General features: G+C 43.2%; 11 protein-coding genes across 11 annotated transcripts; 5 read left to right on the top strand and 6 right to left on the bottom strand.

The window, feature by feature from the left end:
* Positions 1 to 95: 95 nt before the first annotated feature.
* V865_000519 (uncharacterized protein) lies at positions 96 to 840 on the bottom strand (the record flags this gene model as incomplete). Its single annotated transcript, XM_066224349.1, has 3 exons — positions 96 to 474; positions 614 to 707; positions 786 to 840. The coding sequence occupies 3 exons, from the start codon at positions 838 to 840 to the stop codon at positions 96 to 98; spliced, it is 528 nt and encodes a 175-aa protein (XP_066080446.1).
* Positions 841 to 1,481: 641 nt separating this feature from the next.
* V865_000518 (triose-phosphate isomerase) lies at positions 1,482 to 2,882 on the top strand (the record flags this gene model as incomplete). The annotated part of the gene is made up of 7 exons (XM_066224348.1): positions 1,482 to 1,510; positions 1,612 to 1,697; positions 1,833 to 2,056; positions 2,244 to 2,386; positions 2,458 to 2,474; positions 2,548 to 2,718; positions 2,794 to 2,882. The coding sequence occupies 7 exons, from the start codon at positions 1,482 to 1,484 to the stop codon at positions 2,880 to 2,882; spliced, it is 759 nt and encodes a 252-aa protein (XP_066080445.1).
* Positions 2,883 to 3,154: 272 nt separating this feature from the next.
* V865_000517 (uncharacterized protein) lies at positions 3,155 to 4,324 on the bottom strand (the record flags this gene model as incomplete). Its single annotated transcript, XM_066224347.1, has 5 exons — positions 3,155 to 3,393; positions 3,450 to 3,654; positions 3,805 to 4,063; positions 4,144 to 4,234; positions 4,294 to 4,324. The coding sequence occupies 5 exons, from the start codon at positions 4,322 to 4,324 to the stop codon at positions 3,155 to 3,157; spliced, it is 825 nt and encodes a 274-aa protein (XP_066080444.1).
* A 467-nt stretch (positions 4,325 to 4,791) lies between these two features.
* V865_000516 (uncharacterized protein) lies at positions 4,792 to 9,749 on the top strand (the record flags this gene model as incomplete). The annotated part of the gene is made up of 11 exons (XM_066224346.1): positions 4,792 to 4,920; positions 4,995 to 5,171; positions 5,246 to 5,368; positions 5,431 to 5,716; positions 5,778 to 7,822; positions 7,890 to 8,287; positions 8,342 to 8,471; positions 8,556 to 8,706; positions 8,792 to 9,026; positions 9,097 to 9,212; positions 9,280 to 9,749. 11 exons carry the CDS (start codon positions 4,792 to 4,794, stop codon positions 9,747 to 9,749), a joined length of 4,260 nt encoding a protein of 1,419 aa, XP_066080443.1.
* Positions 9,750 to 10,061: 312 nt separating this feature from the next.
* V865_000515 (uncharacterized protein) lies at positions 10,062 to 11,600 on the bottom strand (the record flags this gene model as incomplete). The annotated part of the gene is made up of 10 exons (XM_066224345.1): positions 10,062 to 10,091; positions 10,153 to 10,241; positions 10,308 to 10,385; positions 10,448 to 10,602; positions 10,664 to 10,702; positions 10,773 to 10,880; positions 10,959 to 10,978; positions 11,057 to 11,109; positions 11,277 to 11,396; positions 11,492 to 11,600. 10 exons carry the CDS (start codon positions 11,598 to 11,600, stop codon positions 10,062 to 10,064), a joined length of 801 nt encoding a protein of 266 aa, XP_066080442.1.
* Positions 11,601 to 12,219: 619 nt separating this feature from the next.
* Positions 12,220 to 14,651, bottom strand: V865_000514 (uncharacterized protein; the record flags this gene model as incomplete). The annotated part of the gene is made up of 6 exons (XM_066224344.1): positions 12,220 to 12,242; positions 12,319 to 12,427; positions 12,508 to 12,692; positions 12,823 to 13,106; positions 13,289 to 13,616; positions 13,748 to 14,651. The coding sequence occupies 6 exons, from the start codon at positions 14,649 to 14,651 to the stop codon at positions 12,220 to 12,222; spliced, it is 1,833 nt and encodes a 610-aa protein (XP_066080441.1).
* Positions 14,652 to 15,217: 566 nt separating this feature from the next.
* V865_000513 (uncharacterized protein) lies at positions 15,218 to 17,068 on the top strand (the record flags this gene model as incomplete). Its single annotated transcript, XM_066224343.1, has 5 exons — positions 15,218 to 16,040; positions 16,106 to 16,193; positions 16,268 to 16,343; positions 16,443 to 16,634; positions 16,730 to 17,068. 5 exons carry the CDS (start codon positions 15,218 to 15,220, stop codon positions 17,066 to 17,068), a joined length of 1,518 nt encoding a protein of 505 aa, XP_066080440.1.
* Positions 17,069 to 18,403: 1,335 nt separating this feature from the next.
* V865_000512 (uncharacterized protein) lies at positions 18,404 to 20,790 on the top strand (the record flags this gene model as incomplete). Its single annotated transcript, XM_066224342.1, has 7 exons — positions 18,404 to 19,138; positions 19,215 to 19,537; positions 19,631 to 19,771; positions 19,858 to 20,034; positions 20,101 to 20,351; positions 20,477 to 20,547; positions 20,644 to 20,790. 7 exons carry the CDS (start codon positions 18,404 to 18,406, stop codon positions 20,788 to 20,790), a joined length of 1,845 nt encoding a protein of 614 aa, XP_066080439.1.
* Positions 20,791 to 21,351: 561 nt separating this feature from the next.
* Positions 21,352 to 21,899, bottom strand: V865_000511 (uncharacterized protein; the record flags this gene model as incomplete). Its single annotated transcript, XM_066224341.1, has 2 exons — positions 21,352 to 21,621; positions 21,696 to 21,899. The coding sequence occupies 2 exons, from the start codon at positions 21,897 to 21,899 to the stop codon at positions 21,352 to 21,354; spliced, it is 474 nt and encodes a 157-aa protein (XP_066080438.1).
* A 1,120-nt stretch (positions 21,900 to 23,019) lies between these two features.
* Positions 23,020 to 25,017, top strand: V865_000510 (uncharacterized protein; the record flags this gene model as incomplete). Its single annotated transcript, XM_066224340.1, has 5 exons — positions 23,020 to 23,500; positions 23,564 to 23,710; positions 23,794 to 23,907; positions 23,997 to 24,244; positions 24,340 to 25,017. 5 exons carry the CDS (start codon positions 23,020 to 23,022, stop codon positions 25,015 to 25,017), a joined length of 1,668 nt encoding a protein of 555 aa, XP_066080437.1.
* A 269-nt stretch (positions 25,018 to 25,286) lies between these two features.
* V865_000509 (uncharacterized protein) lies at positions 25,287 to 27,057 on the bottom strand (the record flags this gene model as incomplete). The annotated part of the gene is made up of 9 exons (XM_066224339.1): positions 25,287 to 25,358; positions 25,427 to 25,652; positions 25,739 to 25,802; positions 25,864 to 26,008; positions 26,096 to 26,295; positions 26,404 to 26,479; positions 26,543 to 26,638; positions 26,715 to 26,935; positions 27,009 to 27,057. 9 exons carry the CDS (start codon positions 27,055 to 27,057, stop codon positions 25,287 to 25,289), a joined length of 1,149 nt encoding a protein of 382 aa, XP_066080436.1.
* Positions 27,058 to 27,258: the final 201 nt, after the last annotated feature.

The following is a 27,258-nucleotide window of genomic DNA, read 5'->3' as shown; positions in this document are numbered from 1 at the left end:
CAGTCTCCCAAGTTCATCACGAGTCAAAGATCACTCAGCACTCGGCATCACCTCTCCTTCCAACATCTATTCTTTACCTCTCTCCTATTTCATAACTAATAATCATCCTCATCCTCTTCATAATCATCGAATATCCCTCTCCCATTCTCACCCGTCCCACCCGTCCCTGTAAAATCTCTCTTCCACGTACCGATATTCGGCAGACTATTGGGGTTGAGAGCAGGTGCAGGTGGTTGTTGAGCCATGTACATTTCTTGTTGTCCACCATTGCCATTACCATCTTTATCTTTCTTCGTTCTCCTTTTCACTGGCCCACCACCTCCTCCGAGAGGATCATATGTATTCGGATTGGGGTTGGAAACTTTACGAGGTTTAGATGGACCTGCTTTTGGTTCTGAGACGATTGGATCGGGTATGGATTCGACTATTTCACGGAGGAAATCGAATGTAGGATTGGAGTTGATCATGTGTTTTCTATATATCAATGAACAAACTGATAAATTAGTATGCATTCCGTTTGTGACAAATCAAATCCAGTAATCTGGCAGCTAAACGACCTTCAAGTACAACCATTCCTTCTTGCCGGCCGTATATTCATACACTACCAACTCACAGATGATAAGCAGTCATCTTCTTCGATCCCCTCGATCTTGTCTCTTTACACGTCTCATCTATAAGCTGCTGCATGAAACATTCCAATGATTTGGCTATGATTTGACAGAATATCAGCTATTAGTCCATATAGGGAGCAAACGGACACGTAAGTTGACTATAGGTGTACTTACATATCATTACTGGGGTTGCAGAAGCGAGTTTACCCACTTCCTCGTCCAATTGCATTATACGTTTTATACGAGCCTATCTCGACGATTAGAAATGAATGATAAGCTACATCTCGAGCTGCGCTGTGCGTTGGAAGAAGCTTACGATTGGGAACTGGAGTGGGATACATCATCAGCAATTATCCTTGTATTGACGAGAAGCGGGGAAGAGAGAATGAGAGAAGGGAATGCTCACTCTACTCTGCTTTGATTTCTTTGATCGAAGAGGTGGCATCTTATCTTGTCTCTTTCCTATATTTATGTCCACTCTGATCGCTCGTGAATATGTATATGGTCTGGCTGTATCAACAAGATTGTGAAATGAGTCAAAGGTCTTTCGCTGTCATGATTATATCTTGTCAACAAGGACACAGACACATGATGTGTATGGTATGATATGCCACATTCGGTCATTTCGGGTTTTGTCCGCAGAGGGAGTTGGAGACCCCACGAAACCATTACCGCTTGTTGCCAGATTCACAGATTCACCATTCGGTTGTGGATGGAATGTGGAATGTTTCGTCATAAGTACGAGTACGACGTGGGGTTATCTGGTTATTCTCTTACATTCCAATTCATCCATCCATCTGCAAAATACTCAAATTCACTCTCACTTCATACTCATACCTATTCAAGAGACGCATAAACACAACAGTCAAAATGGTAGCTAACAGGAAATTCTTCGTCGGGTGAGTTGCCCTCTTGCTTCCGGTCTTCAATCCCATGAATGGTCAAATCTTTGAAAAGCGTCATGAGAAATATCGCTAAAGCTATTTCTTACGGCCCACAGAGGTAACTTCAAGATGAACGGTACTCTCACAGAGGTTGAGACTATCGTTTCTAGAATTAACGAAGCCAACTTTGATGGATCTACTGGTAAGTCGTCGTTGTTCTGGTGTTTCTCCTTGGTATTCTATATAGGAAGCGGTTCATTCGTTTCCCTCTAACGGTTTACTATCATCCACCTCTATGAGCTTTATGGCTGAAATGGTTTATTGCCATGTATTGCAGAGCTCGTCGTTGCTCCTCCAGCTTTATACCTTCTCAAAATCCAAGAAGAGCTTAAACCCCCCGCTCAAGTATCAGCTCAAAATTCATACACTGAGAAATCAGGTGCTTTCACCGGTGAGATCTCACCCAACCAACTCAAAGATGCCAACGTCCATTGGGTTATCCTCGGTCATTCCGAGAGAAGAAGTTTGTTTGGTGATACCGATAAGCTCGTGGCCGATAAGGTGAGTTGGTGGGATTATGAATGACCATGAAAAGATTAGGAGGGGGGTTTAGGAAGACTCGTCATGATATATGATATCTGGAGATCCACAGACAGAGAGAGATACACTTGGAATGAGAGGCATCTACATCCCTATTTCAATATCTCTTGTTTATTCCGTACATACTGACCTTTCCCCACTTCACCAGACCAAAGCCGCCATCGAAGCTGGATTAAGCGTCATCGCATGTATCGGTGAATCCCTCGAAGAGAGAGAATCAGGTAAAACCCAATCAGTAGTTGAGAGACAACTCGAAGCTATCGCCAAGGAGATCTCCGAATCTGAATGGAAGTGAGTAAACCTAGTCTTCCCAACTCAAGTCTGACATTAGATTGACTGACCTAATATCCTTTCTTTTGCAGAAACATCGTCATTGCTTGTAAGTTAGCTTTTGACACCCTGCCTTCGTCTGAGGGATCAAGCACGTAGCTGATAGGAACAATCTTGGATAGACGAACCTGTATGGGCCATCGGTACAGGTAAAGTAGCCACCAAAGAGCAAGCTCAAGAGACCCACGAGCAAATTAGACAATGGCTCGCCAAGAGAATCTCTCAATCTGTTGCTGATAACACCCGAATCATCTACGGTGGAAGTGTCAATGGAAAGAACTGTACCGATCTTTGTGAGTGAATTTGAAGATGACCGAAGGGTTGTTGAAGTATATGACTGACAATCTTGTGTTTTACATCAATTATAGCCAACGCACCTGACATTGATGGTTTCCTTGTTGGTGGTGCTTCTCTCAAACCTGAGTTCATCGATATTGTAAACAGTCAAAAGGCATAAGAATGGGTGTTAGTACAAGGATAGAGATCAGGGCGGAAGAAGGAATATATATAAATATGCAGTAAATGCATCGATATGCTACATGAATTGATGTGGAAATTACACTCTACACATGACAATCCTATACATTTAAAGGCCGATTTGTGTCTTTCTGCAACTGCACCATGATTGACCAAATTCATTTGAATGCGCAAAAATCTTCTCCTCAATCCCAGAGCGAGAACGCAGGATGATTGATTTAATATGATGTATGCATAGTGAAATACTAAGAACTACCAAGTCCATCCACTGACCACTTTCCTCCTTATTTTCCCATCTTCCCTAACCACACCTGCACTTCTAACCTTCCTTAAATCTTTGATAAACTTATCTTGCAATTTCTCTTCGTGGGTTTTACCTTCTCTTAGGACAACGTGGATTTTGGAAGATGGATGATGTTTGATACCGTATTTACCTCTTCCTTTAATATCCAGTCGAGCGATCTTAGGTCCTTTAGATACCCATGTTTCGGCTAATAACCACGAATCAGTACAAACACAATTGAAACGACGATGTGTATAGACTTACCAACAACCAATTTCGATCTATCCAGACCTTTGTCCATTGCGTGATCCCTTGATAATGCTAAAGTCGATTTGATCCATGATGAAGGTCTCTTTTCAGAGAATTGCATTTGGACGATAGCCTCGTCGATGGGTAAGTTGGATATTTGTCGAGAGAGATCGTTAAGTTTTCGGTGCGAGATTTTATGTAAGGCTGAAGAGTATTTGTGCTATCACAGGAGTCGGAAATGGTGTCAATCAGTCAGTCAACTCATAATATTATGTTTTTGTAAGGTATGGATCGATCGATGGAAATGTCTGTCTCTCGATTTAGGTACAGGGAGCCCACACCATGGACAGCTTTCAGAGGCATTACTCACCTCGGTCCAAGGTACATCACCTCTCTTCCTCCTTTTCTTCCCTGTTCCATCTTCCTCCTTATCTTTCGAGAATTCGTCGAACAAACCGCCCGTCGACCCTTCCTCGCTGGTAGCCACACCTTTATCTTCGACCATCTTCACTCCTCCTTCCTCAGCTTGACCCTGCGAGGCATTTGCGGTAGCTTCTTTTTCCTTCTCATTTTCCGTCCATCGAGGGAGTTTAGGTAGGTATCGATCCCATCCGGACAGGTTGAATGCGCTATGATAGGTATAACATACTTTGAGTACACGTACTACTGCAATTCTGATTTGGAGATGCGATTGATTTGATTGACTCACGTTCGGACTTGATTCTGATAAGGCGACGCAACTTTTAGGGAAGGGTTCAAAGGTCTGAGGGAAGATGGTCCAGCGATAGATGTCTGGGCGACTGAGAAGAAATGTCAGCTTGGTTCGATCATTCGGTCAATTGGTGAAAATTCAGCTCACCAGTGAATATAGATCTCAACGGTCGGGCCATGTTGCTGTTGACTGATCTGAGCAGACTATATCAGTTCAGAAATTGCACATGGATATGATATGTGTTTGATGTTTTCAGACCTTTTTACATTGACTTCTCACTGACGGTCGGGGATGGTCGAAAAGAAAGAAAGGCATATACCCAAATGAATGCCACATCATTCAAGTCCCACGTGGTGCTTTATGGGTGTGTGATAACGATTGTTAGGTTACAACATGACATGACGCGAATCTCGAATATCGAAAGACGATTCTGAGGTGGTGCTCTATCCTCCAGACCAATCTCAATAGCAGAGAAGAGATCACAACCATTGACAAGCAGAAGGCCAAGTCCGCTGGAAGACAAGCGGTGGTACTACAAGAGATCATCCGCAGATGGCTCTTTACCCACAATAACAAGATTCGAACAGCTCGACTTCCCGAGTGATCACTGTCCGTCGCTTTCGGCACAGCAACCTACGGTCCACCATGCCTGCTGCTATATCCGCCCTGGACTCCGGGAACCCAGATGGCGAGGATGATTCTCGTAAGGCTTCCAAACTCGCTGCTCGAGCAGCAAGGTTCAATAAAGTCTTACCGGGCAACAGGTACAAGCAGGTACGGATCTTCATAAAGCTAGAACAAAATGAACAGAGGACTTTGAGCTGATCCTGCTTCTTTGGGGTGTATAGCTCGAGGAGATGCGTATCAAAGAGAGGAAGGCATTCGAGCAACAGGGATTGATCAAAGTCGGTAAGACTGAATTGGGAGATGCGGTGGATATGCGAGGTACTTGTGAAATGATGTGTTCAGAGTATGAGAGGGAATTTAGAGAATATACGAGAGAAGTTCATCCATTTGAGAAGATGGTCAGTCGCAGTGTCAAATTACAAGACACCATTGAAGGGAGTCGAAGATGGCTGATGCTCTTGTGTTATCGTAGGGATCCGAAGGAAGGATGGACCCCTCAAAAGCCGTCGCTGCCTATTCTAGATCAGATGCTGGTGCAGGTCATGGTGATTCTGCTATCTTACCTTCGGATCTGAGAACTCCAGCTACTCTCGTCGTGAGTCTCCCCACGCCCTTATTGCCATAAGCAGCAGTGCTTAAGTTTGGTATGGTGTTCAGCGAACACTCGATTACCTATTTTCCGTCATCATGCCAACGCTCCCCCCTTCCACTTCAACGTCGCCCGCTACACCTCGGAAAGCCCTGGGATACTCGGCTGGATTCATCCGTGATAGAACTAGAGCCATAAGGAAAGAGTTCGCCATGCAGAGTAGCTGGGGACATGAAGAGGCTATAGCAAGCTTCGAGAGGATCGCAAGATGGCATATCCTGTGTTTGAGGGAATTACAAGAAGAAAGTGGGACGAATGTCGATATGCATATCGATTCTGCCGAATTGAACCGATGTAAGTGTTTAGAAATAACAGTAGATACTATATGACTGATTGGCGAAACTGGAAAATAAAGGTTTCACGAGTCTACGACAACACTATAACGATCGACGAGAAGAACTAGGCATCGAAGCGCCATGTCCTAACGAAGCTGAATTTACAGCTTACATGTTAATCTACGACCTCAATTCGAAATCCGTTTCCATCCCATTTTCAGAGCTTCCATCACTCATCCTCGATCACCCTCTAGTCAAAATGGCATGGGAAATCCGACGAGCCGCTCAGAGAAACTTTGATACTCAGAAAGAAGGATCTAAACATAATGCCGAACTAGGGATGAATCTGATAACGAGATTTGTCAAGTTGCTCAAACAACCCAAGATACCTTATTTATTAGCATGTTTGGTGGAGATCCGATTAAGGGAGATGAGGAGAAGCGCAATCAGAGCATTAAGAAGACCTTATCCTGCTTTAAAGACTGATGCAATTAGAGTCAATGAGATGGGAGAAATCATAGAAAGGAAGATGATCTTGCTCAATACGTTGAATAGGATATTGGGATGTGAAGAACAAGAAAATGAAGATTCGGCTTGGGATGATATTGATTTCCTCAATAAGAATCCGGATCAAGAATCGATTGATATTTCAAGAAGATTTGGTTTCGAGATTTACGAAGATGACAGCGGACCTATTGGTGCTCTGATTAATCTCGGTTCACCATACGATGATAATAAAGATGCTCCACATACTAGAAGATGGAAGTTGATCACGGAAAAGAGAGGGAATGCAAGCTATGTGGATATAGTGAATGGACAAGCTGGTGTTCAAATCGAAGGAACGACAAACATCCAACCAACACGACCCACTGCAACGAACGTATTTACCGCGCCAAAACCCACATTTATTTCCACTCCAACATCGACGTCTGCATTCTCGTTCAAGCCTCCACGTTCGCCTGCTCCCGCTCCTGTTCAGCGGGTACCCAAGACAGAACCCACAATCTTCAAGTCATTCTGTCCCCCTCCCGATCACCCCGATGTGATAGCAAAGAAGAATAAGGAACTCATTCCCGGTCCTCCACCTCTACTAGCAGGTCCCACTAAGGGCATATTCGCTGAGCCATACCCATACACAACGAAAGAAGTAGGCGATGCCCTGAATCGTACCGATAGTATCTTCAACAAGGTCGCCCCTCAAGACAAGCCAGCAGCCCCCTCCCCGTCTTTCACTTTTACACCTCAACAGGCTCCAAAAACCAGCTCAAAGAAGAAGCGATCAGCAGAAGAGGACTCTGCTCCACCAGCCAAAGCCCCGCTTTTCTCATCTGCCGGTTTCTTCTCTGCGCCTTCGCCTGCTGCTACATCGTTGCCATCATCATCCACCGCCCCGGTTCCATCCCTACCACCACTACTTCCCACCAAAGCCGCTTCACCGACATTACCACCTTTCAGCGTACCCAAACCGATCTCTTCAGTGGCTACTTCACCTTTGACTGAGTCCACGTTCTCGCCCACTCGACAAAGGAAAAGAACGGCATCATCCGTACTCTCCTCCTCAACAGCGAAACTGTCTTCCAGTGTCTTGCGTAAATCACTTGCAGATGTTCACAAACAACGAGAAGAGCAACTCAATGCCTTACCGGAAATATGCGATATGTTGGTTGACGAGGTGATTCAATCCATGATTGAAGATCACCTTTCGGCAGACCTCACTAGATATGTGAAACAGCAAAAAGCAGCTACGGAATATCAACGTCGGAAAGTCCTACGCTCAGAAGCCATCTTGCATTGGTCTCAAGGAGTATTCCACCAGCTGGTCGATCATGAGACTGAACGAATCGCAAGAGTGGCCGTGTTGGAGGAATTGAAGAGAAGGTATCTCACCAGACGAGCTATAAGGTATTGGAAATCCTGGGCTAAGCTTCAACGACAGAATAGAGAACAATCAGAGAAGAAGCGTGTCAACATGTACACCTACCTCAATGGAATGGGATTGAGCAAGTCTATCTCATCTTTACCGGCTGTATCCAGGAGTGATACGACGACTCCTATAAGTGATATTGACATGTCATTAGAGATCGAACGATTGGATAGTCTTCAAATTGACATTGAAATCAATCATGTGAGCTTGACCTCGTCCTATACTTGGGTAATTGAGCTGACTTTGTCTTTGTTGGTTTATGTTATAGGCTGAAAGAACCAAAGACAATTTCTTTTCACCATCGACATTTTTATTATCAATAATTAAACATGTTGGACCATTCCTCTCACCTCAGGCATCATCAGAATCAACTTTCTTACCTGCTTTTCACACTATCGTCTCTATCCCTACCCCAGGGGACGAAGAAGGAGAATTCGGTTCACCGCCAGATAAACAGGTACAAGATTGGTTAAATCGTAAATTCTTACAGCCCAATCGTCGAGATGGACATGATGTAGAGGAAGAAGAGAATTATGTGATTAATGGAGTGATGTACGAAAGTAAGATCTTGGAAGCGGGCAAGAGCAAGTTACCAGGTTGGTGTTCGATTGGATTATACGTTTTTGAAGTTCCACTCAAGACGGATGACGAAGTAAAGAATGCTCAGTAAGTTCAGTGTGACATCAGTGAACATGACTGACTGACGTGTTGCGGTGATAGGAATATAACGGATTGTCAAGATAGAATAGGAGTTTTTGTTAAAGGTTTACAAGCTTCGACAAATCGATACATCCCTTCGTTATTGATTTTGAGCTGGGAACAAGAAAGTATAGAAGACTTGGGTGAAAGGGTGAGTTTATATGCATCATATTATACATGTTAAAAGGGAAGGAGAAAACTGACCAAAATTTCTGTTTCTGTGTATGTGTCATAGTTACAAATCTCAGAAGAATTAGAAATGTTCACCAGGAAAGCTCTCGTGTCTCTACATTACTCGGATGATCTAGATGAAAGGTTCTCGAAGGCTTTGGAAGTTGCCATCCCCGATTTGACCATCAAGGAACAGTTGGTGATTCGATTGAATGGTGAGTGATTTCCATCATCCTGCGCGACCCACAGCGAAACGGAGCAAAGTAGAATACTGATTTTGTTCTTTCCCGATATCTACAGACGTGATATCTACCTTATATCCAACATGGCAAAGATACCTTGATATCTCACTTATCCACCTGACTCAAAAACCAAAAGATATCAATCTCGCTTCGTCGATATTCACCCGTGGAATCGAATTGATCAATTCGATTCCGCAGTTGACCCGATCAACTTTGGGACCATTACATTTGGAAGATGAGGAGAAGTGGGATCCGATTGTGTTACCGGATTTCAAAGAGGAGAAAGATGAATTGTAAGTTCATCGGCAATCACGACTTCCATAATGACGATATAATAATTGATGTTTGTTTTATTTTTGATAGACCATTCGAATTGGTTGAAAGGATAGTTGAATATTCCGAGAATGACTTGTTGAAAGGTATAGATGATTTGGATTTATCGATCACGCCTTTACGACAAGCTGCATTCCTGGGTCAACGTGAGTCGAGTCAATCTTTTACAATCACTATCGAAGCACGAAGGCATGACTGACTCGCGTGAGATAGCATTATCACCAATAATCACAATCTTAAGATCAATCTCATATCTGGTTTTAGGCGAATTGAAAGATACGACAATTGAATTGAGGTTTTTCCCTGATGAGAACAGTAAATTAGGTGGAATTGATTCTCACCTTAAATCATATTTGAGAAATTTACAAAGGTCTTATGAGAAGAAGATGAACGAAATCATGAACAGTATATTCATGCCTCTACCTTCGTCTAACGATGATTCGTCTCACTCACAAACGACAACGACAACAATGCAAATCGGTGTATCGCGATCGCCAATTCGGGAGAATGGGACGAACAAGAAGAGAAATAGGACCGATGAAAATACATCTCCTGATTCACAGCGGAAGAAAGAATCTAAAGCTTTGAAAAATGCTAGATTGCTGAGAACTTTGAAAGATGTAGAAAAGACTTTGGCGTTAAGTCAATTAGATGGGAATGGGAACGAGTTGGAAGTGAATTAACTATTGGTCATATAATATGTTGTAACTTATCTTTGTCTCACAATGCATATAATCAATGTCATTCACTTGCTGCAAATTGGATAAGATACGAAAATGCATTAAAATGTATTTCAATCGTTGATATTATAATTCACAATAACATGATCAGCCACCAAGTTACGAGTGATAATTCTCATTGATTTTCTTCTGCTTTCATTCTTTAAAAATAGGATACAGTATAGAAGTTGATTATAGGATACAGTTGAGTTGAGGAAGAATGTGTCTAGCGCATAAGGCAGAGGCGTATTCCATCTGAGCAGAGTGTGATACAATTCAGACTCGCTTCCTGGCTAGACTTGGGTTCTATACAGGAAAGACATGATCAGCTACATCGATCTTAATCACCTAGATCCTTTCAGCTCACGGGAAGTTGAATCGGAGCAGCTTCGGCAGTGAGGAAACTGTGAGCACCGACGTAGAAAGCCATAAGCGAAGTGATGATTCCCATCCAGCCTATGATTATAGATAGTACGAGATCAGCAATATGTTCTCTTCTAAGATAATCAATTTAGGACTCACCGCCAGCTTTGATAACTCCTACTTTATTGGCCATGTATCCAGAGGCGAGGAGAAGGAGTGAAAGCCAGAAGAAGAAGACTAGGTGAGCGGCACAGATTAGTAAAGACGCTCTGGATTTCATTTGACCATACAATACTGACATGTTCCACAAAGTACGACACTGGACCTGAAGGTTCCGAGCCAGAGGACAAAGGTGAAGATGAACCAACACATGAGGAAGAGTCCGATAGCCGCGTTGAGTCTGAATGGGTCGAGCGGGGTAGGTGCGTAGGTGGTCAGAACACCTGAAGATGGCCTGAGGTATTGACACTTGGCAATTACCTATACTGAACTTCGATGAATGGGGCATAACTTACCAGTAGGAAATGGCAATCGAGAATGAGAAAGCACCGTAGCTATTTAAGATTGCAAACAAATTTATGAGCTGATGTATTGCCTATCGTCAGATATGATCGATTAGCTCACCCGCAGAACGCAGTCATACCGAAGGTATTGCCAACGCAGAATTCGAAGATACCAGCTACGAATTGAGCCAGACCACCGAGGGCGAATGACATTCCTACGGCGATGTTTCTAGACAACAGGATATCACATCAGCTCGCTATTATTTATGAGCTCACTTGTCGAGACAAGGAAAAATGGTAGACTGACTGTTGAGTGACATGTCTGGCCTGTTGATGAGAGCACACTGTCAGCAGGTGACTTCCTCTTCGTTCGAACGCGAAGGTATAAATATGCAGAGTACTCACGTGAGCATTGATGAGTGAGAACAACAAAGTGGTAGTGGCAAAAGCGAATAGACCTATCGTGATCTCACGTCAGCTGACCGTTTTTGCCCATTTGATCAAAGGATACGAATCTAGTAGGTGGGGAGTTCAAGAGTGGACGACATGAGAAGTCATAAGATAGACTGGAGCGATTCTGAAGGATAAGAAGTGGGTGGCAAGGCTTCGTCTCAGTCAAACTTACCAAGAGGAGCAGGATTAGCTCTTGATTTTTGATATACTGGGAAACCAGGCTGAGCTTCGTTGAGTCTCGGATCGATATGTCCTTGGCCGTGTCCGTGACCAAGTCCTTGGTGTCTTTGGCCTAAAGCAGGGCAAATATAGTCAGCCTTGAGTGTATGCGTGAGAGGGTGGAAAGAATGGAGAGTATAGTATGGGGGGAAGGAAGTCAGAACCAACCTTTCTCAATGTCATGTGCACCGGTGGTGGTTGTACCAGTATGAGGATCGATGGTACCTGGCATGGTAGGGTTGGTGACTGTAGCAGCGGGACTAGCTGGAGTGGCCATGTTGATTCGGTGTTGTATTCTCGAATTGGTTTAGTATCAGAGAATGAAAGAGGGAATATGAGTAGGTTGAAGCGAAAAAGAGAAAGAGGAAGAGAAGAAGAGAATAAGGATGGGTTTATATGTGATTGGTATTCCTATACCTGTTCGTACTACACGTGTTTTTGTTTGTATAGATGAGTAGATGACATCAATCAACTACAACTTGATCTGAATCATCGTCGTCATTCTCATTCTCCTATCGTGACGCTCTGGACCTTACAACCCATCCTTTGGGTTTGGATCAGTACCACAGCTCTAACGACAATCTTTCAGTGTTATGATGTTAGTCCAAAGGATGGTTTATATCGATATCCCATGTCAGTTGATCAGATGAGTCTATGATGCTCTTGTTCTTCTTCCTCTTATTGATACAGTGACGTCGTTCAAGAACAGAAGATGTATTGGTTTGGCTTTGTGTTTACGATCAAATCCAATCCACATACGTACTTATCATTCAGGCACCAGATCCTAATCTTATCGGTCTTGTCATTCTCTTGGTATACCAGCTCAGTCAGAACTACGACATATGCCATCCTGCATAATCAAGATGCATAAGTATTGTATGCAAGTATGCTATACTTTATACGTCATCCAATGCGTGAGCTAAATCAAATCATTCCAGCAAATCAGCTTCTTCTGCTTTTGTAAAGAAAGTTTAAGTGGCGAGGAAGACACATACCTTTGACAGGAGCTCTGAGAGATATCGTATCTCCAACCGTCACTTCATGTAATTTACCTCTAAACAAATATCTGACTCTTAGCGATTTGTTTTCGCCAATACATGGATCCTATATCATAAGTCAATCAACTTATCAGCTACCGTAGCTATCTACAAAGAAAGAGGAGAGAGGAACACAGTCGAACATACCCAAAATCCTATAATGTTGAATTTACCTTTCCCACCCGGTATATACAATTTACTATCCTGTACTAAAGCTTGAACCGGAACAGTTACATCTATTATCTCTTCCTCATCTTCTTTCTCCGATTGCTTGATACCTCTCGATGTAAATGATGAGGATGGGCCATAGTGGGCAGAAACGATTATCAAGCCTGGAAGATTACACCGAAACCTCAGCATATGAGCGTTACGCGTGTCCCATCTCCCTAGTCTGAGATGTTATATTCTAACATCTGATCCCGTTCTATTACACTTCACGGGTAAGAAAAACAAACCACTCACCATTCCTTTCCCTCTCTGTCCTAATCTTCTTCTCAACCTCCCTCTCCATGAGCGAGACAGCATCTAGCGCTTCATGCTTCTTTTGCATTATGAAATCTTTGTTCTCCTCCCTCAGCTCATTTATACGTTCTCTCAGACGTCTCTTCTTGTTGGGTAAGATTATATACCTGTATGCTCCTAGGTAAGTTATTGAGGGTAATACGGTCGAGCAGAATAAGATGGTCGGTGAAAGTCTTTCAGACAGTAAGATGGGGATTGATATTCTCTGTCCTAGTCTATTGAATCTGCGGAAGTGAAAAGAGAAGATATATATTAGCTCAGCCATCTCTCCCGTCTTATCCCAAGTCTGGTTTCATTCACATCCATCCCATTATTCTTTTCACGCAGGTGGGCGATCATACTGCCCTATCACCCAGATAGATCCTACAGCCTCACAACCGGGCGATGGAGGTGGACATTTACTCACTTCAGTTTCATGATTATCCCACCTCCAATCTCACACTGCAACAGCACTCCACCCCTCGTGTTATCCGTCAATTTCCCATCAGCGTTGATGAACAGTGCAGGACTAGATGATAATCCGACTTCTGCACCAAATTTCAGTTTCAGTCCACCGGGGATTTTGGTCGACCAATCTGCCACTAGGCGAGATGCACCTAGTCCGGCGGTAGTTTGGACGGTCCAGCCTGTTCCGTTACGGCGGGTGGTAGTAACTCCGACGGAGAGGGATGAGGGGACGGAAAGGGGGGATTCGGATCCCCATGGACCGAGGGAGTAGGAGCCGGACTCGTATGCTGTGCAGTGGGAGGTCAGCAGATTGTTTAACACTGACATAATAGAGTATGTGGGTGGGACAAAGACAAAGAATATTGGAGTAAGGACGACTTGGTCTGCTTCCGATTATCTAACGAAACTTCTCACTCACATATGAATCCCGTCGAATCACTATACAACCTCCTCCCATACGTCACCCCCACCTGGGGTGGATTACCCAAAGTCTGTTGAACAATATTCCAAGTGATATACTGATCTTCATCAACCGTATAAGTCCCTTTCAATCGTCCCACACGAGGTTGTAAAGCCGAACTACTAAATTCTATCCATAACCTAGGTGAATACTGATACTTTATCGTTCCTAATACATTCGATCCTCCTTTCCCATTTCTCGATAGGGCTTGTCCTTCTATACTGACTTGTAGATTTTCCTTAAGGGGAACTTCAAATGAATGTTTTATAATCGATCTACCAGGTCTTACTCTACCAAGTCTAGAGATCGGATCGTGCGATACGATAGAAGGATCTTTCCAAAATGATTTAGGTAGAAAAACAGCTCGTGCATCCAAGACAAGTTCGATTTCAGATTTACTTTTCACAAGATTTTCAAGTTCTAATATTTTCTTATGATTGGCCTGCTGAATAAAATATGATCTTAATTCTTCCTTCGATTTGTTCTTTGGGCCTAGTTCCCAAGAAGTCTTTAAGCCTTCTTCACCGAATAGATCATATATCATACGTTTATTATCATCTATCAATATCTCATATGCCCTTTGAATTTCCGTAAACCTCTCGTGGGCTATTAATCGATCATGTTGATTTTTCTGTCGATCAGGATGAAAGGTCGTGACTAGTGTTCTATACCGCTCTCTAATCTGAGATTCACTAGCTTCTCTAGGTAAGTTGAGCAGCGCATAAAGATCCGCTTCGTGTTGGTGAGGTGGTAGGGAAGGTGTGAGTAGAGGTGATTGGGGTGGTGAAGGTGGATGGATTGGTCCATCGGCAGTGGAGGCGAATGAACGGTAGTAGGTCGACGATGGGCCAGGATCGTCCATTTTTAATACGAGATACTAGATTGTGGAGTGAGATCGGAGTGTTATATCATGCTATGCTAGCTTGGAGCTGGGTATGGGAAGATAGATATCAATCTTTCTCACCATATATGCAGAACATTCCTTACCGACTCTCATCGGAATCTCATCCTCATCGTCAGTCGAGTATTGCCGAAACAAAGGACGAGGGCGTAATCGTATCACGTGATGTAGCTCGGGGAGGACGATCCGGGCGAGCGACGTGAAAAGTGGACATGGACAAACGATTGAGATGAGATGGTATATTCGTACAGTACTCTCACTTGTCAATTCGAGACGGTCGTATTGTCTCCGTCGACAGTCGTGGGGACTTCAAGCAACAAGGGACACAGAGAAAGGGTCAGCGAAGAGACAGATCGCATCCTCATCGATCCATTCATCCATTCGTTTAGTACCTTCTTACCCCTCAGAATTCCCATACCCGTGTATCAAGTAACTCCGATCGACCTTACGAGCTTAACGACCCAAACTGCACTGTGTAGAGCAGCCTGTATATCCTACCACTCCACATAGTATACAACTCCATCAACATGTCAAATCTCGAACAACCTATACACGCCCCTCTCCCCGTTCCTGTACCACTATCTCCCGTCTCGCATAAACTCCCCAACCATAACCCCACAAGCTCCAACATCCTGACAGTAGATTCTCCGCCTTCTTTCCAGCCAGTTCAACTACCACACACTTCTATACCGTCACCTTTCCTGTCAAAGCTCTATCACCGCCTCCCACCAACCCTAGTCAACTTCATCGATCAAAATGTCGGTCTCACACTCGTCGCCTGTGCTCAGCTATTCTTCGTATTGATGTCATTAACAGTCAAGTACTTCCTATCCACAACGAAAATATCAGCTTTCACACTTATCTTCGTGCGGATGAGCATCACTTCGATATTCTGTTTCCTATCACTGGTATTTATCGTCAAAGACAAGAATCCCTTATTGGGTCCAGAGGGTATACGGCGACTTCTCCTTCTCAGGGGATTTTTCGGATTTATGGGTCTATTAGGGATGTATCAGGCTTTAAGAGGATTGACCGTCTCTGACTCGGTCACCATCCAATTTCTCGCTCCGACCTTGACGGCTCTATTGGGATATCTGTTATTAGGAGAAAAGCTATCCTTCAAGGAAATCATAGCGGGATTCTGCTGTTTAGTCGGAGTAGTATTGGTCTCAAGACCTAGCTTTATTTTTGGGAGTGACAACGTACCTTCTCCAGGAGGAGGAGGAGGAACAAGATTGGATTTACCCCCTCCACCACCTGGGGAAGGCGATACTGAAGGTATTCAAACTCCCCAAAGAGCCGTATCGGTTGCATGGGCATTTGTTAATGTTTTCTTCACCGCTGTTGCTTGTGAGTCATACCATTGAATCCCTCCAATTACATACTTATTTGTTAATGTATACTCGATGTGACAGACACAACCATCCGCGGAATAGGCGATAAAGCTCATGCATTACATTCGATTGGATATTTCTCTTATTTATGTACTATCTGTACTGGACTGTAAGTGTATTCTTTTACGAGGATCAACATCAAAGCGGCAGATGACGCTAAATCTCATCTCGCTCAAATCGCAGATACATGCTAGTCAATCCTAAACCTACTGTATTCGTAGAGAGTTTCCGGGATTTCTTATTTATCATTACAATAGGCGTGAGTATCCTATTCTCTGATTCCAAACCCATACGTGTTCCATGAAGTCCCCTCCCTGTATCACGCAGCTGATCATGGCAATCTCTTGTTTCTATCTAGATATTCGGGTTCTGCGCCCAAACTCTCCTAACACTAGGACTCCAACGTGAAAAAGCCGGACGAGCGGGTATAGCATTATACACTCAAGTGGTGTTCTCCCTCGTACTGGAATTTCTAATATGGCAAACTATACCTTCATTCTTGAGTACGTTGGGTACCATTATCATATTGACATCGGCTTTGTGGGCTACGGTGAGTGTCATGTCTTTTCACATTCTTTTCCACCATGACCGGAACTTCGATTCTCTGCGCAATACATGCTAATGATCGCTCCTTATATTTTTCAGTTATCATCTACCAAGCCCCTTCCTCAAGCCACACCAACCGATCCCGAAGCTTTACCATTCTCACGATCTCCCTCGCCCATACCTCCACCCCAATCTGATCGACCGACTCTCAGAGGAGAACATTACAGCTACGAATCGGTACCTACGAGCGAAGCGGATAATGGTGGTTTCATTATTGGAGAAGGTGAGGAGGAAATGGCGAGTAACGGTCCATCGAGAAAAGGTAGCAAAGATTTGTTGAACGTCCCATCGCGGAGTGGTTCAAGGAGAGGATCTAGCGCTTCTGGTAGATCTGATTCGTTGGTATTCAAGGGGACGAGCGGAGATGATGATAGATGAATAGAGCGATAGAGGGCGGTAAAAGCATAAACGGATCATGTGTGTTAGTTGTGTTTGGGTGTATGTCTGTATCAATGAATAATCATAATGCTGTGCCGACACGGAAATGTATCATGTAGTATCCTCATCACTTGACGGAGAACACTACCTCTTAAAGTGGGGAAGCGTGCCACATACAGCAACGTCCTCTTATCTGGTAATGTATCTGTTTGCGAGATCTAATCAAAAACCGTTGAGATGGATGATCCAAGCGTACTAGCAATGGGTGATCCGTGCCGTGCCTGTCCTTTGTCTGATATGACCGTTTCAGGGAATCCGAAGCCGCATCCACACACATCCACACACCTTTACATACACGATCCCAGGATATGTCATTGAAATGATGCATCAATCGATCAAGGTATCATCAACCTCAAGCTTATTGCTGACATCGAGACTCAAAGAGCGTCAAATGCGTTCAGGATGCATCGAGTATACATATGTACAAGAGAACGATGAATGCTCAGTCAACTTTACTTCGATAGCTCATCGAAACTCATCAGGGCAAAAGGGTTTCGGAATAGCCGTTAGATAGTTCCAGGAAATGCAAAATCCAAGCTACAAGTAGTTTGATTCCTTCAGTTACGTGGGTGCGCGCTCAAGACGTGACCACGAGTTCGCATTGCTTATCTGGGATCTACCAATACCATATCTTTTTGATGCTAAATCGCTAAATCGGCAATCCCGTTTTATTCTGGGTATTGCTGTCTCATCAAATGAACAATTCAGTGAAACGAGCAAACGACTCAACGTAGAATTGTCCTGCCCTATCCGTGCTCTTGCTTGCTTTGCCCTGTGCTTGTTGCTGCTCTGCCTGTACGCAACAGGGGTAGTTCGCCGAGGGTTAGACGCGGATATCCGAAACCTGAGTGCATCAAAAAGCTGCAAACACCTGGAGTCCAAAGGAAGTATGATTGATAATTAGGTGTTGAAAATGAAAGGAAGGATCGGTTAATATACAACATACAACATCTTTGATGGTAATGATAGCACCTACCCAGCTAGTCGTCTGACATCTATCTCACAGTTTTCGATAGTCATTTGATCTTTTATCTTTCTTTTACTTCTTATCACTTGATCAGAACAGGATTGAAAACGGGGCAATTTGTGTATAGATATATATAATAGTTCTTCTTCTTCTTCTTCTTCTTGTGTCGCTACTTCACCATCACCATCAAAGGAAAAGTCGATTAACAAACTAATTCTTAGTGAAAGGTATATATATACGAAAGGACGAAGGCACATCACCTTGACAACCAACTACTAGAAAAAAGATCGGTATCCTCCACTACCACCATGTCCATCTCCCCACTCGTCACTCTTTCTCGTTCATCGAGATCAGCTCGAACTCAACTACTCAAACCAACAAGGTTAATCTCGAGATCCACACCTGCATCCTCATCCTCATCCTCTTCCATAATCCGATCCCTCGTCACTTCCAGCAGTAATGGCTCATCAGGATCAGGATCTCAACACCAACATAGATATAAGAAATATCTGCCATACGCTCTGATTGGTATCCCCACTTCCCTGCTCATCATGCCTACTCTATCTGCCGATTCCGACTCAGACTCTAAGATGGAAGTACCCAAATCATCCTTAGAATCAGCTAGTCTCCCTTCATTGCTCAGATCATATCTAGTCTACACCATGATCTGTTTACCTGGTCTTGTCGATTATTCACCTACGATCCTCCATTCTTTCACTCACTCTTACATCCCCGGACTCAAAACCCTCACAGAGGCGATCGTGCGAATGACGTTCTTCGGTCAGTTCGTACCAGGAGAGACCGTCGAGGAATGTTTACCTACGATGAGAGCTCAGCATGAGAGGGGCGTAGCATCAATGTTGAATTACAGTGCTGAAGCAGACATAGGATCGGCTATCCAAGAGGACGAACAAGCTGATTTGGAAGAACAATTGAGGGAAGAGAGACTACAAGAGGTTTTTAGAGCTTTACAGAAAGCTGGAGAGTTTGAGAGAAGTTTGAAAGAAAATGAAAGAGGAGCAACTAGTTTCGCTTTGAAAGTGGTGAGTATATCAATAACACATAGTCCATCTTTCTATTCAGTTTCGCAGATGACTGATGAGATCTTCTACGATCTAGACCGGTTTGATCGATCCACCTATACTTACTCGAGCATCCACTACTCTTTTACGAGTACGACCACTCACCACTTCCTCTCAACCCATGTCCGCCAACGCACCTCCCCAAGTTCCCTACCCTGGTACACCTCAATCGACAGATGCTCGTATCGTAGCGAGAGATCCATCGATGGGAGATGGTAAGGAATTATTGTCTCTGAACGGCGTCTTGGGCTCGATGGGTGTTTTGGATACAGATGAAGGGTTGAGGAAGGGCGATTTGGAGGAATTGTCGAATTTGTGGGGAAAATTGAAGAAGATAGGTCAAGTCGCAAAAGATAATGGGTGAGTAGATAAATCTCTATCTCTGATCCTTCCCTGCTTGCGTAGGAGATTACATATGTCCCGTACTGACACTTCATCCCGCAATGTTCAAAGAATCGTCCTTCTCGTTGACGCCGAATACACCTGGATGCAACCTGCTTTAGACGCGTACACGACTTTGCTCTCAGCTGAATTCAACGTTCCTCCCAAGAAGGACTCAGAGGAATTCAAGAACTGGAGAGGTCCTTTAATCTAGTGAGTGAGATCTCTGACTCGAAAACAATAATGGGACATACGCAAATTCTTGTGCGACCTTCAGCTAATGATTTCCCTGGACTTAGCGGTACATACCAATCATACCTTACCAGACAACCTACCCACCTCATCGCAGCGCTCAAACACGCCGAAGAGAATGGCCATGCACTTGGTATTAAGTTGGTCAGAGGTGCATACTTCGATAAAGAAAGGAAGAAATGGAAGGTTGAAGGTAGAGAAGGTGCTGATCCCATCTGGCCAGAGTGAGTATCTCCTTTCATTCATTTCATCCTGTGTTTGATACTAATTAGTCGATTCTGCAATTGTAGTAAACCTGCAACAGATTCATCGTATAACGGATCCCTCAACACGGTCATATCGACGCTCTCCACTCAACTCGCATCGAATAAACCTGAGCTGGCCCTATCTGTGATTTTCGGTACGCACAATCCCGATTCGTGCGATTTGATCTGCGATGGATTGAAGCAGGTCGGTCTGGCCAAGGAATTGGAGGATGGAACAGGTAGATTGAAACTGAGGGATGATGTGGTCGGCAAAGTTGGAGTTGCTCAGCTGTATGGTAAGTCGCTATCTCCATTCATAAATTTGAAATACTTGCGTCAACGAATTACCTTTAGTCCCTTCTGTTTGCATCTTCTTTATATGTTATGAACCGAACGGAACTAATCTGCTTGTGATGCACAGGTATGAAAGATGACCTGACAGATAAAATGGCTTCCAAATTCGTTTTCGACGGTAGACCAGTAGCTATCAAGGTGAGTCGAGCTAGAGCTACACCACTCCTGTTCCTCTTCGATCATCCACTCAAATTGAATCCTGATTGCTGATCTTGTTTGAATGGAACATGATAGTACATCGCATACGGTAAATTATCAGAAGTGATGCCTTTCCTTGGTCGACGAGCTATCGAAAATAAATCATTGATGAGTGGCGAACAAGGTGCTGGGGCGGAACGAAAGCGAGTAGGAGGAGAGATCTGGAGAAGGCTTTTTGGCTAGTTCCAGTCTCAGTCACGATGGCCCAGTTCACTGGATAGTTGGTTAGCTGCTTAATTGGTTCTAAGTAGACAGCATTTGTAACACGGCATATACCCCGCATAGTATCAATTCTTTCACATATATCACTCGTTCATTTTTGGGTCCTTTTCACTTAGTTCTATTGTCATCATCATGAAGTTTCGGTAGGATAGCGATAACATTGATATTCATGCAACAGATTTAAATAAACAACCATGGATATATGAACGTATATAGGATGATAAGGGGTTATACAATGTTTAGTTGTATACAAGTAACGTACATTACAAAGTAGAAATAAAATTTAGCAACAGATGAGGTAAGGTAATGTGTATGAGTCAGGGTACGATACAATGAATGTTAATCTGTATTTTCGTGAATGAGAACAGATTGGATGTCCATTTATAGAGAAGAGGGGAAGTTTAGATAGATATAGAAATTAATTAATCAATAATTAGGTCGCTCCTTGATAAAGATTTGAGCTTTTTGTTTTTTTGAGTTGTTGATCCGATTAGCCCAACCTGTCCGGTTCTATAGGTAATTCTATACCATAGAGAGATAATCGTTCCATGCTATGGTAGGTGGAGGTACACTCGAGGTATCACCACCACCATTACTACTACTGGTAGGAGTAGTAGCATTTCCTTTGCTTTTGGAATTATTACTTTGTTGAGTTGGGGTTGACCGTATATTATCTTTTGTTGTAGTGGGATCAAGTCGATATGATATTGAGTTGTGGTAGTTTAATGAAGTTTGTAGATGAACATGATCATGATGATGGGTATGACTGTTACTCAAAGGGGATTTCCGTATCTGATTTCGAAGATTACTTTTAATCAGCACGACACCATGGACAGACTTGCCATTGTTGAGACAATTAGACTCACCTTGTCATCATTGATATGTTTCACGCTAGGATTAGATAACCACCAAGTACTCCATCCATTTCCACTACCAATTTGCTCTACTTTCTTGTGGTTGATATACTGAGCTGTAGTTGAAGCTGAATTCACTACTTTGGAAGAAGAACCGATAGGATGATGTCTGAGAATAGGTAAAAGTCGGGGTATTAACGTAGGTGAAGGTTTCATTTTTGGTCGTGAATCGTCTATTGAGTTGATGGATTGTCTAGGTCTCGGAGCGTTGTGGTTTTGTTGTTTTTGTAGGTAATATATACTTTGACAACGGGTTGAACTGGAAAAAACACCGACGGAATGCTCTAGGCCCTTCCTTTTATGGGTGATGGTCAACCGGAGTACACGGATGAGACAGTAGAGATGACGATGATGTGGTCGGTGTTGATATGTTGAGGATGTGTGTGCTTGTTTATATTTTCAATTGACTGAGCGGAGTCAGGTTTGTCACCGATACCCTTCCTTTGGCGTCAACACAACCTCGTGTTTATGATGCAGTATATCACGGATCCAAAGGACCTTTGATTGAGATTATTGAGATAGTGGAAGATGATCAAGAAAGAAGGATAAACGAAGGAATGCGTCTTTGTTTTATCCCATTGCACTGCTTACCAACTGCTCTGCTCAGTCAGTGAGAAAAACAACACAGTAGGTGGAGTACGTAAATGATCGGATTATGGCAAGAACAAGGTTCGGGATACACCTACGGACAAGCATACACCTCCACAGCGATTTCCTGTGGGGATCTTCATCAAAGCCTGGCCAGCTTGGCGTGGCTAACGTCATGTGATGTGAGGATCAACGCACCGTGACTCATACCACGTGCTTTTAGTGTGGGGTAAATAAAGCGTAAAGTGATCGACAGGGGTAATATACACCCACTAGCGTACATTACCGACCTAGGCCATGCTCACTTCATCGAGGTGGGGGGGTCAGTTGAAACGAGATCAACAACATTGTACAGACGTGGTTTAGTGAGTACCTCATACTGTTTCGACCCTGCTGCATGACTGATGACCAGTCGACAGCCAGCTATATATCGTGATACCAACATCAACGCAGAGCGAAAGGAGTGACCTCACCCATCCTTTGTATTGGTCTTCCAGTCAGACAACACACCCCTTCTGTGGTGTAACATCTCAACAACGATATGAAGCAGAGCAGAACATGAGTTATAAAATGATGGTGAATCATTACGATCTGATAAGTCTTGTTCTCACTCTCTTCTCCTCTGACTGTGCTCTTCCGTTCTTGATTTGCCCGATACAACTGATTTATTAGTACACGCTCGAGTAATATGCCTAATTTCCTTAAATCCATATTCAAACCCAACCCTTCCCAAACCTATTTCCCCTCTCATTCAAACTACGCCAGTTACAGAGAAAATGACCATACTCAACGTAAAGATAGACATTCTTTCGAACGACGAGATTCACTAGCTGAATTGCTAAGAACCGAATTACGTTCAAAATCTGTTAGTCCTTCTAGCCAAGTGGAGACATACGATCATTACCATGACTCTGGAGCTAGAGGGTATGATAAAGATACAATGTCTGACCTGATTGACACGGTCAAAAGCAAAAGCAAAAGTAGGTCGGAAGAAGATATGAAGAGGTTGATCAAAGCTTTAGAAGATATAGAAGCTGAAGACTATCACATCATCAAGAGTAAAAGTAAGACGAAGAGTAAAGGTAAAGGTAAAGCCAAGGATTCTGATCCAGCTTGCGAAGATGGTAAACTACTCAATCCAGTCATTGACATATGCTCCAAAGCTATAAGTGAGCTAGAGAGCAATATCCCTCACTTCATTGGGTGATTCATGCTGATCTGACAGATGGTAGAATCCGGTGAACTCCTCTTAAAGTCTTATATAGGTCGAGGACCGAATTCACCTTTACTTGGAAGAGTGATAGCTCTCTTAGAAGCTCAGAGAGATGAATTGGAGGATGTTAATCCATTTACGGGAAAGAGGAGATATCCAGCTTTGAGTGGGTGTAATCTTCCTCTGTAATTTTCATTTTACCGTACATTACTTATAATCGACTTTCATCTCGATTTTGATTTTGCATAGTTACCCTCGAACAGATCTACGAAAAGGTCAATATAGGTCTAAGAGATATAAGAGGTATGACAGAGGGTGAGGGGAGAGATGCCCTATTCGGCTTGATTCAGGTCTTGCAAGAAGGTCAGTCATTTACATCTAAATCTCCACCATCAAACTGTACTTACTGTAATTGCGATTACCGTAACTGATCTAAAATTTGTATGGTATAGGACCAGATTACTTGATTGATATTATCCTAATCACATCGATCATTCACCAATCATCCATCATCTCCATACCATTTTCCAACGAGATACGTGGGATGTTGGATAAAGCGATAGATGATCAGATCGATCTTAATAATTTCAGAAAAGCCGGTGAAAGTATAATTGCTATTGCCTCCGCCCTGGATAGGGATCTGTTAGAAGATAAGGAATGTGAGGAGGCGTATAAGAAGATTGGAGTGTTGGTCAAGCAGGTGAGTGTATTGGTCAGCCGTAACTCATCTGACATATGCATATCACGGGGAGATCGATGCAACGCTGATGAAGATACGTTATGTGACCGATCTAGTTACAAATTAGATTATCTTCTTCTGCTCTACCTACCCCAATCTCATCATTACCAGCCAGTCGATCCACCTCTTTCTCAAATTCCACTCCGACACCGACCCCACTGACGTTACCTAGTACACCTGACTTATCGCCAATCCCATCCATCTCTTCTTCCTCGCCCTCTTCGCCTAAATTTACATCAATGACTGCATCAGATATACAAAAACAATTCGGTACAGGTCAGACGACCCCTGCCACGCTTCCAGGTTTATCCTCATATCAACCTACTCCTCAACCTTCAGTTCCGCCTTCTCGCAGGGCACCTTCACCCACTCCCTCGTCTGGATCGTCTACTTCTCAAGAAATATGGGAATATCGCGGACAATTACTAACAGCCTCAGCCCTAGACCTAGTCCTGAGAGAAGAAATGTTGCTCATGGCAGATTCATCAAATCAGTATGCGGGAGAAGTGACATATGATGATTTGAGGAAATGCTGGATCCCCAAACATGTCAGAAAACTTCGTCCGTCAGATTTAACTACCGATGGGGAAATACCTGATACGACACCGGCAGGGTTCAAGTTGAAAGAAAAGGATGAATGGGGGAATAAAATTGGTTGGTATGATAATGGATCGGGGGTCAAGGAGATGTATTATTTGGAAGAACCGAAGTTTGAATTGCAAGATGATGATTGATAGAAGATTATGAAGGGTAATCGACGTATTGACGTCATGACAAATACCTCTTTTTGTATAAGAATAGCAAAGAACTTTGTAAAGTATAAACAACGATCGATTAACGCATAAACGATAATAATTGTTTTGAACAATTTGCATGGATACATTGTCTGATTATTTTTGATGATTTAACAATATATATATTTATATATATATATTCCATCCTATCCGACTACCTGATTGACCACACTCATTATCTGAGATCTCAAAGGACCTTCACAAACTGACTACTCCAGTTTGACTCGCTCCAAGCCAGGTAAGAATTTGTATCCACCTTCTTTACGAATCTGATCGAAAACCTATTATTGCAGCACACGAAAATATCAGTATCAGCATGTCCTTTGGAAACAGCTGCAAGTACACTTACACTCATAGTGAGCTCAGTCTCTGCCCAGGGCATATCAGGACTTTCGACCAAAGAATCTTTCAAGCATCTTGCCACGTGATCCGCCTCAAATACCAATCCCCCTTCGTCGAACGGCAGATCAACTAACTCATCTTCGAGGTATTTCCCATTTTCCTGAGAGGGGTCCGCAAGTCGTCGGATAATATATGATTGAGGTCGAGAGGTTATACCTTGTACTAAGATCTCACTATATCTCACACCCAAAGATATCAGCTGATGATCCCTCATCCTTCATATTCACCTCGGTCATAGTTGGTCGGGACCCAGACTCACCCCTTGGTACCTACGATCCTGGTATGCTGACTTTGCTGAGTAGGAGAAAGGAGATTGGCGGTACCTAGACGTAAAGTTTGAGTATCAGCGAAATACCCTAAAGTCGCCTGAATACGATCACTTACAATTTGCAATAGCGTTGATCTTAGGGAATGTCAGAGCAAAGTTGGTAGCTATATCTACTCCTGTATGATGTAACATCATCGTACTTCCAATTTTGGCTGGGGGAGTTCTATCATTCTTGGGATGTCGGTAAAGCATCATCATGGTCTGTAACATATACGTCAGATATATCTCAATCAACCTCACGATGATCATATATGACATGGTCCGCTGTTTAGGTGTAATGATGCTCACCCATACTAAAGGATAAGGACCTAAATCCAATAATGGTCCACCAGCCAATTCGGCATTCAACAACCTATCTGTATCTTTTCGTTTACCGAATGAATCCATTGACAAGTCAGAATAAAGACATCTGATATCTCCTATCAGGTCATCTTGATGGATCGCTCTTTGGATAGAGCGAAGAACAGGGTTGAATCTTGTCCATACGGCTGTAAGTTGAATGATCAATCAGTAATGTGCAACTTTACAATGTACGATGTACAATATTCCGAATGGTGTGATCATTGCAATTGTATGGCATGTAAAGTGAGACTCACCTTCCATTAGGAACGAGTTCTTTTCTTTAGCGATTGATACTAAACTTCTCCATTCTGCTGCATTTAACGTTGCTGGCTACACGTGCACGGCGTATTCATCGGTCAGTAGAAATGATGAGGTGAACTGAATTCAACATACCTTTTCGAGCAATACGTGTTTACCAGCATCCAAAGCCAATTTCGCATCATCGTAATGACATACGTTCATTGTTCCTATATATACGATATTGACGTTCTACCACGAATACACATTAGTCCAATCTGTCTGTTGAAATAGATTGACCCAGAAAGGTTGATGATGAGGTACATACCGGATCTTCAATGACACCTTTATAACTCCCATATCCCTTAGGTTTAAAATCCACCAACCCTTGCTGTTGAGCAGCAGCACCATCCGGACAATATTTGTCTAAGAATTCCTCAGCTTTGGAAAGTGATCTGGATCCAGCTGCAGCTACTGCATGTGAGATATCATTGACGTTCCGCGTGGAAGGTTGTCTACATATATCCGTGACGAACTCTGATGAGATCCCTAAAGTAACACTCCACATCAGCTCGCACCTAACATTCGAAACAAGCGAAGAATGTGGGGAAAGAACGCTCACATCCACATCCTATGATACCCCATTGAGCTACGAAAGGTTTGGATGACATTTTCAGGTTTTGTTTTGATTGTCAATCGACTCTGAATCATGTAGGGCTTTAAGATGTCTTCCCACTCGACACATGTGTCCTATATACATTCTCTTGTCCTGTCTTCTTTCCTTCTTTCCATTCCCATATCAGATGTCTACTCGAGTAGACGCAACAACACGACACAATGGCCCGACAAATCTCCGGATACCACTGCAGCAA

Source organism: Kwoniella europaea, chromosome 1 (genome assembly GCF_036810445.1).
Source record: "Kwoniella europaea PYCC6329 chromosome 1, complete sequence".
Classification (NCBI taxonomy): Eukaryota; Fungi; Basidiomycota; class Tremellomycetes; order Tremellales; family Cryptococcaceae; genus Kwoniella; species Kwoniella europaea.
This window is presented reverse-complemented; position numbering and strand designations above follow the sequence as displayed.